General features: G+C 44.8%; 1 protein-coding gene across 1 annotated transcript in view; it reads left to right on the top strand.

Moving 5' to 3' along the window:
• Nucleotides 1-219: 219 nt before the first annotated feature.
• The window catches only part of LOC112263258 (metabotropic glutamate receptor 7-like), a 359,595-nt gene continuing 343,228 nt past the window's right edge, over nucleotides 220-16,586 (top strand). Inside the window, exon 1 of the mRNA XM_042329693.1 lies at nucleotides 220-1,559. Within this exon, the coding sequence (XP_042185627.1) occupies nucleotides 1,035-1,559 (525 nt within the window). The 5' untranslated portion in view covers nucleotides 220-1,034. The remainder of the gene's footprint in view (nucleotides 1,560-16,586) is intronic.

The following is a 16,586-nucleotide window of genomic DNA, read 5'->3' on the forward strand; positions in this document are numbered from 1 at the left end:
TTTGCTTTGTAGTTTTTTTTGTTGTCGTTTTTATGTTTTATTTTTTTCCATTTGCTTTGGCAACGTAAACACGCTTCCCATACCAATAAAGCCTCTGAATTGAATTGAGAAAGAGCGAGAAAGAGCGACAGATAGAGAGAGTACGAGAGAGAGAACATGAGGGAGAGAGAGAGAGAGAGAGAGAGAGAGAGACAGAGAGAGAGAGACAGAGAGAGAGAGACAGAGAGAGAGAGAGAAGGCATCATTCCCTCCGTTAGCACTCAGTGGGAGATACATGTATTGTCTCCGCTCTTCTCCATCCAAGTGAGGCATTTCTAAGGGACCAACAACGGAAAAGAGATTACTTTCACCAAAGATTCAGCCGCATTTGAATCAAACGGGAGGCTCAGCTACCCCTAGCTGGATCTATTCAGAACGCAATTCCGTTATCATCACGCTGTGTGCTCCTGTGATGGACTGCCTGTGAATTAAAACACGAAACACAACTTTTCGGTCTTCTATTTCTGGAAGATTCGTTGATTTTCCCCTGGTTTTCAAACTATTCATTAATGTTTAGGTATTCGTTGTGGAAGTATGACATCAGTGCACTGTGAGAGCTGGGTGATGATTCACGATTTCAACAGCGGAATATCAACGGCACTTCCTCGTACGCTCTGTAGAAAATGAGTTATGATTAGTAGCGTTTACATTCTTCCTACAATGACTGGTGTTCTTTATTGAATATCGACTCAAATTCAAACCCGGAATGGGTGTCCAAGCAACAAGCGACTGTGTGAACGGTACTCTGCTTCTCGGCAGTTGTGCGCACATTTAGAAGGAATAAGGCATTGGTAAACCCGTCGGTAGCCTAAACCAGAATAATCTGCACACCTTTCTCACCTGACAATTTTTTTCTACACATGGACTTACTTTGGACGATGCATCACCTTGATTTCATAGAAGTATAATAAAAAAAGTGCCTGGGTGAATCTGGTCTTTTCTTCTGAATCGAAGTCGGAGGAGGCAGGAGGGAGAGAAAGAGATAGAGAAGGACCATGGCCAGGCTACGGCATGGTGGTGGTGTGGTTCTGCAACTGAACAAACCCTGCTTTACGTGGCAAGTGTTGTGGGTGATGAAAGCTCTATTCGATCTTTCAGCATCGCAGGAAATGTACGCACCGCATTCCATAAGAATGGAGGGAGACCTGACCCTTGGTGGCCTCTTCCCTGTGCACGCCCGGGGGATCCCGGGGGAACCGTGTGGCGACATCAAGAAAGAGAACGGGATCCACCGCCTCGAAGCTATGATGTACGCCTTGGATCAAATCAACAGTGATGACGAGCTTTTGCCCAATATCACCCTAGGTGCCCGGGTGCTCGATACGTGTTCTAGGGATACCTATGCTCTGGAGCAGTCTCTGACTTTTGTGCAGGCACTCATACAAAAAGACACTTCGGACGTGAGGTGTATGAACGGTGAGCCACCAGTGTTCGTCAAGCCAGAGAAAGTTGTTGGAGTGATTGGAGCTTCAGCGAGTTCTGTATCAATCATGGTGGCGAACATATTACGTCTCTTTCAGGTGAGTGGTGATAAGAATAAAACAGACATACTTCATGTGTTATAATGAGAGAGACAGAGAGAGAGAGAGAGAGAGAGAGAGAGAGAGAGAGAGAGAGAGAGAGAGAGAGAGAGAGAGAGAGAGAGAGACAGAGAGAGAGAGAGAGAGAGAGAGAGAGAGAGACCAAAACGCTGTACTTCCTGTCTGTTCTGTTTCCAAAGTCACAATCACATGGAGCGAATGATGTGGTTCTCACTGATATTTCAGATTCAATAAAGGACAGAATTTACACCCGATATCAATTTTAATGAGATCCATACCTTTGAGAAAATTAATGTCAACACACTGTTTCTGGTATGTGTCCTCCCCCTCAAGGGTTTGAGACGTGTGATGCTGTTGCATGCTTGAGATGCTACAGGGAAAGACGTATCCTGTAAAGTTGTGTAATGCTGGTATGCAGATACATTGATTTCACACATTTGTATCTAGTAGTCTGGTCTACTTCACCACCAGCAGTTACCGTACCCGGTCTCCCAGGTGGTTGCTACTTGAAGTCCCCAGGACATTCACAGTATTAGGCAAGACTGCCTTCTCTTCTTGTGCACCAGACACATGGAAAAATCTACAATCCCTGCTTCATCTAGATATGTTAGTGCTACTGAATGGAATAGTCTACAATCCCTGCTTCATCTGGATATGTTAGTGCTACTGAATGGGTTTCAAATGTTGATGGGAGACTCTGTTACAGAGGAGTGTAAAATGCTTTGTTTTAGGCTGGATCATGTTGTATTGTTGTTGTTGTATTGCATTGTTGTTTGTTTTAATTCTGTAATGTATTGGTTGTTGCTGCCTTCTTGGCCAGGTCTCCCTTGAAAAAGAGACTCTGGGTCTCAATGGGCTTTTCTTGTTTAAATAAATGTAAAAACAAAAAAATGGAAATAGTGAATACAAAATGCGTTGGAGAAACCAAGTTCAAAGTTGTTAGATTGAAGTGGCTGTCAGCTCATTTCTCAAATCACTGTATATACTGTTAGAACACATCTGGCTGCAGCAACAGTGGTTTAGCAGCAGTGTGTGGTTCCAGCACCGCTAGCATCCACATGGCTTCAGCAGGGCTTGGTGCTGAGAGGACAGCTCCTTCCTTTTCCAGCACCGCTAGCATCCACATGGCTTCAGCAGGGCTTGGTGCTGAGAGGACAGCTCCTTCCTTTTCCAGCACCGCTAGCATCCACATGGCTTCAGCAGGGCTTGGTGCTGAGAGGACAGCTCCTTCCTTTTCTAGCACCGCTAGCAACCACATGGCTTCAGCAGGGCTTGGTGCTGAGAGGACAGCTCCTTCCTTTTCCAGCACCGCTAGCATCCACATGGCTTCAGCAGGGCTTGGTGCTGAGAGGACAGCTCCTTCCTTTTCCAGCACCGCTAGCATCCACATGGCTTCAGCAGGGCTTGGTGCTGAGAGGACAGCTCCTTCCTTTTCCAGCACCGCTAGCATCCACATGGCTTCAGCAGGGCTTGGTGCTGAGAGGACAGCTCCTTCCTTTCCAGCACCGCTTCCACATGGCTTCAGCACTTGGTGCTGCAGCTCCTTCCTTTTCTAGCACCGCTCCCACATGGCTTCAGCAGGGCTTGGTGCTGAGAGGACAGCTCCTTCCTTTTCCAGCACCGCTAGCATCCACATGGCTTCAGCAGGGCTTGGTGCTGAGAGGACAGCTCCTTCCTTTTCCAGCACTGCTAGCATCCACATGGCTTCAGCAGGGCTTGGTGCTGAGAGGACAGCTCCTTCCTTTTCCAGCACCGCTAGCATCCACATGGCTTCAGCAGGGCTTGGTGCTGAGAGGACAGCTCCTTCCTTTTCTAGCACCGCTAGCATCCACATGGCTTCAGCAGGGCTTGGTGCTGAGAGGACAGCTCCTTCCTTTTCCAGCACCGCTAGCATCCACATGGCTTCAGCAGGGCTTGGTGCTGAGAGGACAGCTCCTTCCTTTTCCAGCACTGCTAGCATCCACATGGCTTCAGCAGGGCTTGGTGCTGAGAGGACAGCTCCTTCCTTTTCTAGCACCGCTAGCATCCACATGGCTTCAGCAGGGCTTGGTGCTGAGAGGACAGCTCCTTCCTTTTCCAGCACCGCTAGCATCCACATGGCTTCAGCAGGGCTTGGTGCTGAGAGGACAGCTCCTTCCTTTTCCATCACCACTCTACTGCTCTCATATTCTGACTGTGTGGCTGGTAGGGCACAGCGTTGTGGGACATTCATATGGCATGGTGCTGAATGGATAGCTCTGTACCACCACAGCACCGCTGTGCACCCTCTGCTCTCCCGTATTCCGGCCGTGTTCACTAGGGCAAAACACTCTGTATTCATTTCACTGAATACACCTAACATCCCGGACATTCAGAGTTCTGCGCATTTTCAATTTTGAAATGCCACATAGACATGGGAATACAGACATGGGAATAACATTTACATTTGAATGGGAAAGCATTGCTTGTCAGCCAGTGTATCAATATGGGCATTAAGCCTGCACGCATGCCTATAGGGGTTGCAATAGTCATGGGGTTATGGGGACATTACATTTCCAATGGGAAAATCATCCGTTGTCATCCAGCGTATCCCTATGCACCCCAGAGATATACAGAGAAGCATTTCTCTTCTTCGTTGTTGTTTCACTGATAGAAAACTCACTGATATGAACTCATCCCTACAGATACACAGCTGTTTGCAGGTTCATTACCCAGCTAATGTCGCAACATGTTGTCAGCAGTGGAACACAAAACCCTATTCCATCACTATACCAATGGACCTGTGTTTACAGTGTTATCACTGTGATGTTTTCCCCTCGATTTCAGGAAGCAGTTTTCTGCGTTGTACTTTCCTGCTCCTCTCATTCGTCGGTCTAAATCAGTTGTTTCATTGTAACTGGGAACCATATTAGCAGCAGCAGGAGCACATCCCATTAGCTCAGTGTCTTCGTGTTGTTCTGAGGGCTTGATGCTAATGCAGTCCCAGTCCCACTGCTCCACTCTGCATATGTCATGATGACGGTGTAACTTCATATGTCATGATGACAGTATAACTTCATATGTCATGATGACAGTATACCTTCATATGTCATGATGACAGTATAACTTCATATGTCATGATGACAGTGTAACTTCATATGTCATGATGACAGTATAACTTCATATGTCATGATGACAGTATAACTTCACATGTCATGATGACAGTATAACTTCATATGTCATGATGACAGTATAACTTCACATGTCATGATGGCAGTATAACTTCACATGTCATGATGACAGTATAACTTCATATGTCATGATGACAGTATAACTTCACATGTCATGATGACAGTGTAACTTCACATGTCATGATGACAGTATAACTTCATGTATTATGATGAGAATAAGTATCTGTGGTTTGTTGTTTAGTAGAGTGTGCCTTGTTACTTCGGGTTCTGTTTTTGCCATTTGTATGAGTACAGTCCATTCATTTCAGACAAGCAAACATGTTGAAGCTACTTTGACATAATAAATTATTCATATATTTATATCTATACTGAATAAAAATATAAATGCAACATGCAACAATTTCAATGAGTTACAGTTCATATAAGGAAATCAATCAATTTAAATACATTCATTTGACCCTAATGTACGGATTTCACATGACTGGGTAGGGGTGCAGCCACTTGGGAGCCAGGCCCACCCATTGGGGAGCAAGGCTAGCCAATCATAATGCCCCTCCCCCCCACAATAAGGGGCTTCGTTACAGACAGAAATACTTCTCAGTTTCATCAACTGTCCGGGTGGCTGGTCTCAGACGATTCTCGCAGGTGAAGAAGCCGGATTTGGAAGTCCTTGGCTGGCGTGGTTAAACGTGGTCAGCGTTTGTGAGGCCAGTTGTACGTGCTGCAAACATTTCTACAACAAAGTGGGAGGTAGCTTATGGTATATACATTAACATAACATTCTCTGGTAACAGAGCTGGTGGACATTCCTGCAGTCCTGTATTGCAATTGCACTGCTCCTTCAAAACTTGAGGCATCTGTGGTATTGTGTTGTGTGACAAAACTGCACATTTTAGAGTGGCCTTTTATTGTCCCCAGCACAAGATGCACCTGTGTAATGATTGTGCTGTTCAATCAGCAAAGGGAAAATGCTCACTGACAGGGATGTAAACAAATTGGTTGGAAAAATCGGGAAGTTGGAAAAATGTGTGTTCAGTGTATTATTATTACTATTCAGAGTATTGATATCAGTATTACTACCATAGTATTGATATTAGTATTACTAACATAGTATTGATATTAGTATTACTAACCTGGTATTGATATTAGTATTACTACCATAGTATTGATATGAGTATTACTAACATAGTATTGCTATTAGTATGACTAACAGAGTATTGATATTAGTATTACTACCATAGTATTGATATTAGTATTACTACCATAGTATTGATATTAGTATTACCAACATAGTATTGATATTAGTATTACTACCATAGTATTGATATTAGTATTACTAACATAGTATTGATATTAGTATTACTACCATAGTATTGATATTAGTATTACTACCATAGTATTGATATTAGTATTACTACCATAGTATTGATATCAGTATTACTACCATAGTATTGATATTAGTATTACTAACATAGTATTGATATTAGTATTACTAACCTGGTATTGATATTAGTATTACTACCATAGTATTGATATGAGTATTACTAACATAGTATTGCTATTAGTATGACTAACAGAGTATTGATATTAGTATTACTACCATAGTATTGATATTAGTATTACTAACATAGTATTGTTATTAGTATTACTACCATAGTATTGATATTAGTATTACTAACATAGTATTGATATTAGTATTACTACCATAGTATTGATATTAGTATTACTACCATAGTATTGATATTAGTATTACTAACATAGTATTGATATTAATATTACTAACCTGGTATTGATATTAGTATTACTACCATAGTATTGATATTAGTATTACTACCATAGTATTGATATTAGTATTTCCAACATTGTATTTATTTTAGTATTACTAACCTGGTATTGATATTAGTATTACTACCATAGTATTGATATTAGTATTACTACCATATTATTGATATTAGTATTTCCAACATTGTATTTATTTTAGTATTACTTTTCAGAGTTGTGTATTTGTATTACTATTCAGAGTTTTTTGTTAGTATTACTATTCTGAGGTATAAAATGAAAAGTAGTGGTGCCTCGAATTGTACATTTACATTTTTACACACCACACATGCCAGTCCTTTTGTCTGTCTGCCTAGCAGAAAGCCTGCTGCTGACATTGTTGAGGTGTGTGTGTCCCTGTGTGTGTGTCCCTGTGTGTGTGTCCCTGTGTGTGTGTGTCTGTGTGAGACCGTGTGTGTGTGTGTGTGTGTCTGTGTGAGGCCGTGTGTGTGTGTGTGTGTGTGTGTGTGTGTGAGACCGTGTGTGTATGTTTGTGTGTGTGTGTGTGTGTATGTGTATGTGTGTGTGTGTGTGTGTGTGTGTGTGTCTGTGTGTCTGTGTGAGACCATGTGCGTGTGTGTGTGTGTGTGTGTCTGTGTGAGACCGTGTGTGTGTGTGTGTCTGTGTGAGACCGTGTGTGTGTGTGTGTGTGTGTGTGTGTGTGTGTGTGTGTGTGTGTGTCTGTGTGTCTCTGTGAGACCATGTGCGTGTGTGTGTGTGTGTGTGTGTGTCTGTGTGAGACCGTGTGTGTGTGTGTGTGTGTCTGTGTGAGACCGTGTGTGTGTGTGTGTGTCTGTGTGAGACCGTGTGTGTGTGTGTGTGTCCACGTGTGTGAGTGTGAAATGGGGCTGTGTCTGCCAGTCAGACAAGGGTAAAGGGTACTACCTCAGGGTGCTGTTACACTCCCTGGCATCAAGAACAGAAGAGTAATGTGGACAGGCACCTTGTGTGGGCAGTGGATGTTTCCCAAATGGCACATTGTCCCCTAAATAGTGCACTACTAGTAGTACACAACATAAGGAATAGGGTTCCATTTGCGACACGGCCGTTGTGTAGGAAGAGTCTTGAGTGTGGGGAACCCCTCGTAACTTTCACCCTCAGCAGCCAGCCTCTGAGGGAAAGACAAGATGTTATCTTAATTTAGTTTTGGGGAGGTTGGTGAGGTTATTTTCTCCTTACCTCAGGACGTGATGCCCAGTGAATCTCAGGGGACACAGTCCTCTGTTTCTGCCTTAGGTAGACACACACACACACACAGGTAGTCACTGTCACTGTGAAGTATCCCAGAGTGAGAGTGTAGTGATCTAGCGTTTTCTTCAGGACTCTATGTCTTCAGGACTCTCTTCCTTCAGGACTCTATGTCTTCAGGACTCTATGTCTTCAGGACTCTATGTCGTCAGGACTCTATGTCTTCAGGACTCTCTTCCTTCAGGACTATATCTTCAGGACTCTATGTCTTCAGGACTCTATGTCGTCAGGACTCTCTTCCTTCAGGACTCTATGTCTTCAGGACTCTATGTCTTCAGGACTCTATGTCGTCAGGACTCTATGTCTTCAGGACTCTATGTCTTCAGGACTCTATGTCTTCAGGACTCTATGTCTTCAGGACTCTATGTCGTCAGGACTCTATGTCTTCAGGACTCTATGTCTTCAGGACTCTATGTCGTCAGGACTCTATGTCTTCAGGACTCTATGTCTTCAGTCAGGACTCTATGTCTTCAGGACTCTATGTCTTCAGGACTCTATGTCTTTTCTTCAGGACTCTATGTCTTCAGGACTCTTCAGGACTATATCTTCAGGACTCTATGTCTTCAGGACTCTATGTCGTCAGGACTCTCTTCCTTCAGGACTCTACTCTATGTCGTCAGGACTCTATGTCTTCAGGACTCTATGTCTTCAGGACTCTATGTCTTCAGGACTCTATGTCTTCATGTCGTTCAGGACTCTATGTCGTCAGGACTCTATGTCTTCAGGACTCTATGTCGTCAGGACTCTATGTCTTCAGGACTCTATGTCGTCAGGACTCTATGTCTTCAGGACTCTATGTCTTCAGGACTCTATGTCTTCAGGACTCTATGTCTTCAGGACTCTATGTCTTCAGGACTCTATGTCGTCAGGACTCTATGTCGTCAGGACTCTATGTCTTCAGGAAAGTATGAGGGAGGAGAGACCAGAACTGACATTTAGCTAATTTCACAGGAGAGAAAGGGCACATTTCATTACATCTCATTACATGGAGACAATGAAGCCGATTCACTGTTACCACCCAATGACTACAATACAGTTTCTTCCAGAGATAACGCAAGCTCCTTTTAATCTGTAAAAAAAAAGAAGCATATCGACTCCAGCCTGGTGGTCTTGTTATAAGATTAAACCCAAGGTCTGTCCTTGATCCTGATAACATCAGAGACAGTGACCCCATGTTGCAATGGAAGAGAACACTTACTCCAGAAACCCAGACCCACAGCAGGGGATCTCAGCACGGTTCTCTGCTGGGTGTAGTCAGTGGTGCTGGCAGGAGTTCTATTTCATTTGTAGTAAGCCTATCCTGAAAAGGCAGTTGACCCTCTTGGTGTTGGCTTTTTCTATACTATTCTACTGTATCTTAGTCCGTTACGCTCTGACATCTCTCGTCCATATGTATATATGTAACAGTATAGCTTCCATCCCCTCGCCCCGACCTGGGCTCGAACCAGGGACCCTCTGCACACATCAACAACTGACACCCACGAAGCATCGTTACCCATCGCTCCACAAAAACCGCGGCCCTTGCAGAGCAAGGGGAACAACTACTTCAAGGTCTCAGAGGAAGTGATGTCACCGATTGAAACGTTATTAGCGCGCCCCACCGCTAACTAGCTAGCCGTTTCACATCAGCTACATATGGTCTTCATTTATTCCTACTTAGATTTGTGTATAGATATTTCTGCACTGTCGGAGCTAGAAGCACAAACATTTTGCTACACCCGCAATAACATCTGCTAATGATAAGGAAATGTGTTCTAATAAATGATTAGAATGTTTACAGTCCTGAAACCATAGGTCTGAAACCATGTGATTGTATGAAATTAATTTGAATCATTAGATTATTATAATACATGTGTGTAAGTGTTAGACTCATTCGATGATTATATTATAATACTGTGTGGTTTTAGTCAGAATCAACGTTTGGGAACAATGTCTCTAGTGTTTTGAGAACAGACTATCTGTCTGAGCCAGATCCGGGGAGACCTTGGCTGGGACACTGAGAACTTCCCAGTCCCAGGTCTCTCCCCCTCTTAGGGGAGGGTAGGGAGACACTATTCTCACGTAATCCCCTAGGCTCTGTTGCCGGGCGGATTTGATGGTTGGTGTGTGTGTGTTGCTATAAATTGAAGGTCCTGTGCACGTCAGAACGTTCCTGTGAATAAACATTTAACTTTGGTAGACTGGGCCTCTGTCTGTTTTCGTTTCTATCAGTAACTTACAAATCCTGATATAACAAACTGAGGGTAACATAATTGAATTGGTAAATGAACAGGAGTATAGAATTCTCCTGACAGCTAATCACGTGTATGTGATGTGACCAATAATATGTGATTTGATATTTATTTGATTTGACTTTTCCCAAAGTGTTTCTCCAGATTGTTTCTTATATGGATTCAGTGACCCCCTGTTATCTCTCGTACCTACACATGCTGCGCGAGGACCCAGAGGACTGTAATCTCTCATACCTACACGTGCTGCACGAGGACCCACATGACTGATATCTCTCATACCTACACGTGCTGCACGAGGACCCAGAGGACTGTAATCTCTCATACCTACACATGCTGCGCGAGGACCCACATGACTGTTATCTCTCATACCTACACGTGCTGCACGAGGACCCACAGGACTGTTATCTCTCATACCTACACATGCTGCACGAGGACCCACAGTACTGTTATCTCTCATACCTACACGTCCTGCACGAGGACCCACATGACTGTTATCTCTCATACCTACACGTACTGCACGAGGACCCACAGTACTGTTATCTCTCATACCTACACGTCCTGCACGAGGACCCACATGACAGTTATCTCTCATACCTACACGTACTGCACGAGGACCCACAGTACTGTTATCTCTCATACCTACACGTGCTGCGCGAGGACCCACATGACTGTTATCTCTCATACCTACACGTGCTGCACGAGGACCCACATGACTGTTATCTCTCATACCTACACGTGCTGCACGAGGACCCACAGGACTGTTATCTCTCATACCTACACGTCCTGCACGAGGACCCACAGTACTGTTATCTCTCATACCTACACGTCCTGCACGAGGACCCACAGTACTGTTATCTCTCATACCTACACGTGCTGCGCGAGGACCCACAGGACTGTTATCTCTCATACCTACACGTGCTGCACGAGGACCCACATGACTGTTATCTCTCATACCTACACGTGCTGCACGAGGACCCACAGGACTGTTATCTCTCATACCTACACGTTCTGCACGAGGACCCACAGGACTGTTATCTCTCATACCTACACGTGCTGCACGAAGACCCACAGGACTGTTATCTCTCATACCTACACGTGCTGCACGAGGACCCACAGTACTGTTATCTCTCATACCTACACGTGCTGCATGAGGACCCACAGGATGGTATATCCCCCCTTCATAATCTCTCATCCTTACATGTGCATGTTGCATGAAGAGACCACATCAGACTCCAGAGTTCAGTCTCAGTGGGGTTACAAGTCCGCTGGCTGGATGCTTGGCTGTATGGAGTTTTCCTTATTACTGCTGTGCTGTGTTGTACTGTTTGCCTATATGAATTCACCAGTTGACTGAGCTGCCACCAAGCATTAGTCTCTCCTCGACCTTCTGTCCTTGAGGAGGGAACGCTTGGGTGAAGAAGCATCCTTCTCACCCCTCCTCCCCTCTTCTCTACCTCTCTCCCTCTGTCTTCTCCTTTCTGTCTCTCTCTTGCGCTCTTGCTCTCTTCCAATTCAAATCGATTAGATTTAGAGGGAATATATTGGCATGGCAAACATATGTTTATGACGCCAAAGCAAGTCAAATAAACAAAACAGAAAACTGAGAAGAAAGAAATGTAACTTCAACAAAAAACTAGTAGAATGTAACAGTAAACATTTCACTCAACAAGGTTGAAAAGGTGTTACAGTGTATCCAGACCCTTTGACAACGAACATAAATATCCCTAGAAAATATTCCTATTCATGAAAATCACAAATCCAATGTTCCTTTTTTCCCAAAGATATTATTTTTGTAGGCAAAACAGCTCTGTTTGTTCTTGTTTGGCTGAGAAATCGTCCAGAAATTGCGGTCACCACAACCCCGAAAAATATTCCAAATTAGCTCCATAATATCGACAGAAACATGGCAAACGTGGTTTAGAATCCATCCTCAAGGTCTTTTTCTAATATCTATTCGATAATATATCCGTCGGGACAATTAGTTTTTCGGTAGGACCGATTGGAGTAATGGCTACCTCTGTATTTTACGCGAGAATCTCTCTCGGAGCCACCAAGTGACCACTTACTCAATGTGGCCGCATACGGCTATTCTCCAACAGAAATGAGTAAAACTACGTCACAATGTTGAAGACACCTTCGGGAATACGGAGAAAAAGTAATCTGGTTGATAGCCCATTCACTGCTCAATAGGGACGCATTGGAACGCAGCGCTTTCAAAACATGAGGCACTTCCGTATTGGATTTTTCTCAGGCTTTCGCCTGCAACATCAGTTCTGTTATACTCACAGACAATATTTTTACAGTTTTGGAAACTTTAGAGTGTTTTCTATCCTAAGCTGTCAATTATATGCATATTCTAGCATCTTGTCCTGACAAAATATCCCGTTTACTACGGGAACGTTATTTTTCCAAAAATGAAAATACTGCCCCCTAGTCACGAAAGGTTGGATTCACATGTGAGGTCATGTACTATACAGTGAGTAGTGTAGTGAAGATTACGACTAAAATTAGAAGCCTACAGTAAGGAAAATGTCCAGGTAAAAATATTTTACAAATTGTATAAATATTAGATTATGCTTACCCAGACACGCTTTTCTAAATTCAAATCAAATGTTATTTGTCACATACACCGAATACAACAAGTATTCACCTTACAGTGAAATCCCTTAACCAACAATTCAGTTTTAAGAAAGAAAAAAGAAACAACAAATAATTAAGGAGCAACAATAAAATAACAGTAGCAAGGCTATATACAGGGTGTTACGGTACAGATTCAATGTGGAGGCTATATACAGGGTGTTACGGTACAGATTCAAAGTGGAGGCTATATACAGGGTGTTACGGTACAGATTCAATGTGGAGGCTATATACAGGGTGTTACGGTACAGAGTCAATGTGGAGGTTATATACAGGGTGTTACGGTATAGAGTCAATGTGGAGGCTATATACAGGGTGTTACGATACAGATTCAAAGTGGAGGCTATATACAGGGTGTTACGGTACAGATTCAATGTGGAGGCTATATACAGGGTGTTATGGTACAGAGTCAATGTGGAGGTTATATACAGGGTGTTACGGTACAGAGTCAATGTGGAGGCTATATACAGGGTGTTACGGTACAGATTCAAAGTGGAGGCTATATACAGGGTGTTACGGTACAGATTCAATGTGGAGGCTATATACAGGGTGTTACGGTACAGAGTCAATGTGGAGGCTATATACAGGGTGTTATGGTACAGAGTCAATGTGGAGGTTATATACAGGGTGTTACGGTACAGAGTCAATGTGGAGGCTATATACAGGGTGTTACGGTACAGATTCAAAGTGGAGGCTATATACAGGGTGTTACGGTACAGATTCAATGTGGAGGCTATATACAGGGTGTTACGGTACAGAGTCAATGTGGAGGCTATATACAGGGTGTTATGGTACAGAGTCAATGTGGAGGTTATATACAGGGTGTTACGGTACAGAGTCAATGTGGAGGCTATATACAGGGTGTTACGGTACAGATTCAAAGTGGAGGCTATATACAGGGTGTTACGGTACAGATTCAATGTGGAGGCTATATACAGGGTGTTACGGTACAGAGTCAATGTGGAGGCTATATACAGGGTGTTACGGTACAGAGTCAATGTGGAGGCTATATACAGGGGGGTACCGGTACAGAGTCAATGTGGAGGCTATATACAAGAGTCTTTTGGCTTGGGGTTAATGGGTCATGTGAAAGAAATGCTATACCTCCCAGCCACATCTAGCTAAGGTCTACAGAAGGTGTAAACGGTACAGCCAAACGGTTACTTGTTTAGTAGTAATATCAGAAATAGATATTGTCAATGTAAATAACATATACAGTATGTACAAGAACAGTATAAATAACGATATCAGTGATAGACAAGGTAGTTATATACATACAATCAGGGGTAAAGTGGCTGAGCAGCAGGATAAATAATAGCAGCAGCAACGTATGGCATGTGTGTTAGGAGAGAGTCATAAGAATAGAGGCACTGCAGATAGTGCTGATGACTGGTCCGTCTGAACCACGCATGAACAAGGGAATCTATATTCGGAGAGTCTGTTTCTGTCCTGCCCTTGACTTTGGTGCAGGGCATGTGATGTCCCATAGCCTCTTTGTCACAAAACTCCCTGATCTTTGTCTAGCTGTGTCCAGTCCAGGTGGTGCTTATACAGGGAGACCATCTACGTGAGGAAGGATGTCAGTGTTGCGCAGCAGCTGAAACCTGGTCCCGACTGAGTCCCTAAATACACATGAAACAATGTTTGAGAAGGCATTTCTGTCCCTCCCCCCCAAAAAAAACATTTTGATAAAAATATTAAGTTTAAGTTTAAACGGCTCTGCTGTGAAGTCGTGACACGCGATATATTCTCCCTAGTTTCCTGAAATGAGTCTCATTTTATTACATTACAGGCTTATTCTAAAATGGATATTAAAACAACACAAAATACCCCATAAAAACAAAGCAAAAACTTTTTTTTAAAACATTTGCATAGGGATTGGTTCCAGGTTTCCTCCAGATGTGACGCTTGGCATTCAGGCCAAATAGTTCAATCTTGGTTTCATCAGACCAGAGAATCTTGTTTCTCATGGTCTGAGAGTCCTTTAGGTGCCTTTTGGCAAACATCAAGCTGGCTGTCATGTGCCTTTTACTGAGGAGTGGCTTCCATTTGGCCACTCTACCATATCCCTGATTGGTGGAGAGCTGCAGAGATGGTTGTCCTTCTGGAAGGTTCTCCCATCTCCACAGAGAAACTCTGGAGCTCTGTCAGAGTGACCACCGGGTTCTTGGTCACCTCCATGACCAATGCCCTTCTCCCCCGATTGCTCAATTCGTCCGGAAAGTCGGCTCTAGGATGAGTCTTGGTGGTTCCAAACTTCTTCCATTTAAGAATGATAGAGGCCACTCTGTTATTGGGGACCTTCAATGCTGCAGAAATTGTTTGGTACACTTCCTGAGATCTGTGTCTCAACACAATCCTGTCTGGGAGCTCTACAAACAATTCCTTCAAACTCATGGCTTGTTTTTTTCTACAAAGACAGGTGTGTGCCTTTCCAAATCATGTCCAATCAAATGAATTTACCTAAGGTCGACTCCAATCAAGGATGATCAATGGAAACGGGATGCACCTGAGCTTAATTTTGAGTCTCATAGCAAAGGATCTGAATACTGAGGTAAAAAGAGGGGCGGAAGCTCTGGTGCCTCTGGGCTGAGGGGCTCTGGCGCCTCTGGGCTGAGGGGCTCTGGCGCCTCAGACTCCGGCAGCAGCGCCGGACAGGCGGGAGACTCCGGCAGCAGCGCCAGACAGGCGGGAGACTCCGGCAGCAGCGCCGGACAGGCGGGAGACTCCGGCAACGCTGGAGAGGAGGGAGGCTCCGGCAGCACTGGACAGGCGGGAGCCCCTGTAAGGATGAGCCGGAGAGACAGCCTGGTGCGGGGGGCTGCCACCGGAGGGCTGGTGCGTGGAGGTGGTGACGGATAGACCGGACCGTGCAGGCGCACTGGAGCTCTTGAGCACCGAGCCTGCCCAACCTTACCCGGTTGAATGGTCCCGGTCGTCCTGCCAGTGCGGCGAGGTGGAATAGCCCGCACTGGGCTATGCAGGCGAACCAGGGACACCGTGCGCAAGGCTGGTGCCATGTAAGCCGGCCCAAGGAGACGCACTGGAGACCAGATGCGTAGAGCCGGCTTCATGGCACTTGGCTCGATGCCCACTCTAGCCCGGCCGATACGCGGAGCTGGAATGTATGCACCCGCACTGGGGACACCGTGCGCTTCACAGCATAACACGGTGCCTGTCCGGTCTCTCTAGCCCCCCGGTAAGCACAGGAAGTTGGCGCAGGTCTCCTACCTGGCTTCGCCACACTTCCTGTGTGCCTCCCCCCAAGAAATTTTTGGGGCTGACTCTCGGGCTTCCACCCGCGTTGCCGTGCTGCCTCCTCATACCAGCGCCTCTCCGCTTTCGCCGCCTCCAGTTCTTCTTTGGGGCGGCGATATTCTCCAGGCTGAGCCCAGGGTCCTTCTCCGTCCAATTCGTCCTCCCATGTCCATTCCTCTCGCTGCTCCTGCTGCCGATTCTCCTGCTGCACCTTGGGGCGGCGACACTCCCCTGGCTTTGCCCAGGGTCCTCTGCCGTCGAGGATTTCTTCCCAAGTCCAGAAGTCCTTATTACGCTGCTCCTGCTGCTGCCCGTTACCATGCCGCTTGGTCCTGTTGTGGTGGGTGATTCTGTAATGGTTTTCTTTAGGTGAAGTAGAGGCGGACCAAAATGCAGCATGGTTGTTATTCATTGTACTTTTAATAAAGAAACTGTACACGAATAAACTAACAAAACAACAAACGTGCGAAAACCTAAAACAGTCCTATCTGGTGCAAAACACAGAGACAGGAACAATCACCCACAAACACACAGTGAAACCCAGGCTACCTAAATATGGTTCCCAATCAGAGACAATGTCTAACACCTGCCTCTGATTGAGAACCATATCAGGCCAGACATAGAAATAGACAAACAAGACATCCAACATAGAATGCCCACTCATA

This window comes from Oncorhynchus tshawytscha, linkage group LG02, assembly GCF_018296145.1.
Source record: "Oncorhynchus tshawytscha isolate Ot180627B linkage group LG02, Otsh_v2.0, whole genome shotgun sequence".
Classification (NCBI taxonomy): domain Eukaryota; kingdom Metazoa; phylum Chordata; class Actinopteri; order Salmoniformes; family Salmonidae; genus Oncorhynchus; species Oncorhynchus tshawytscha.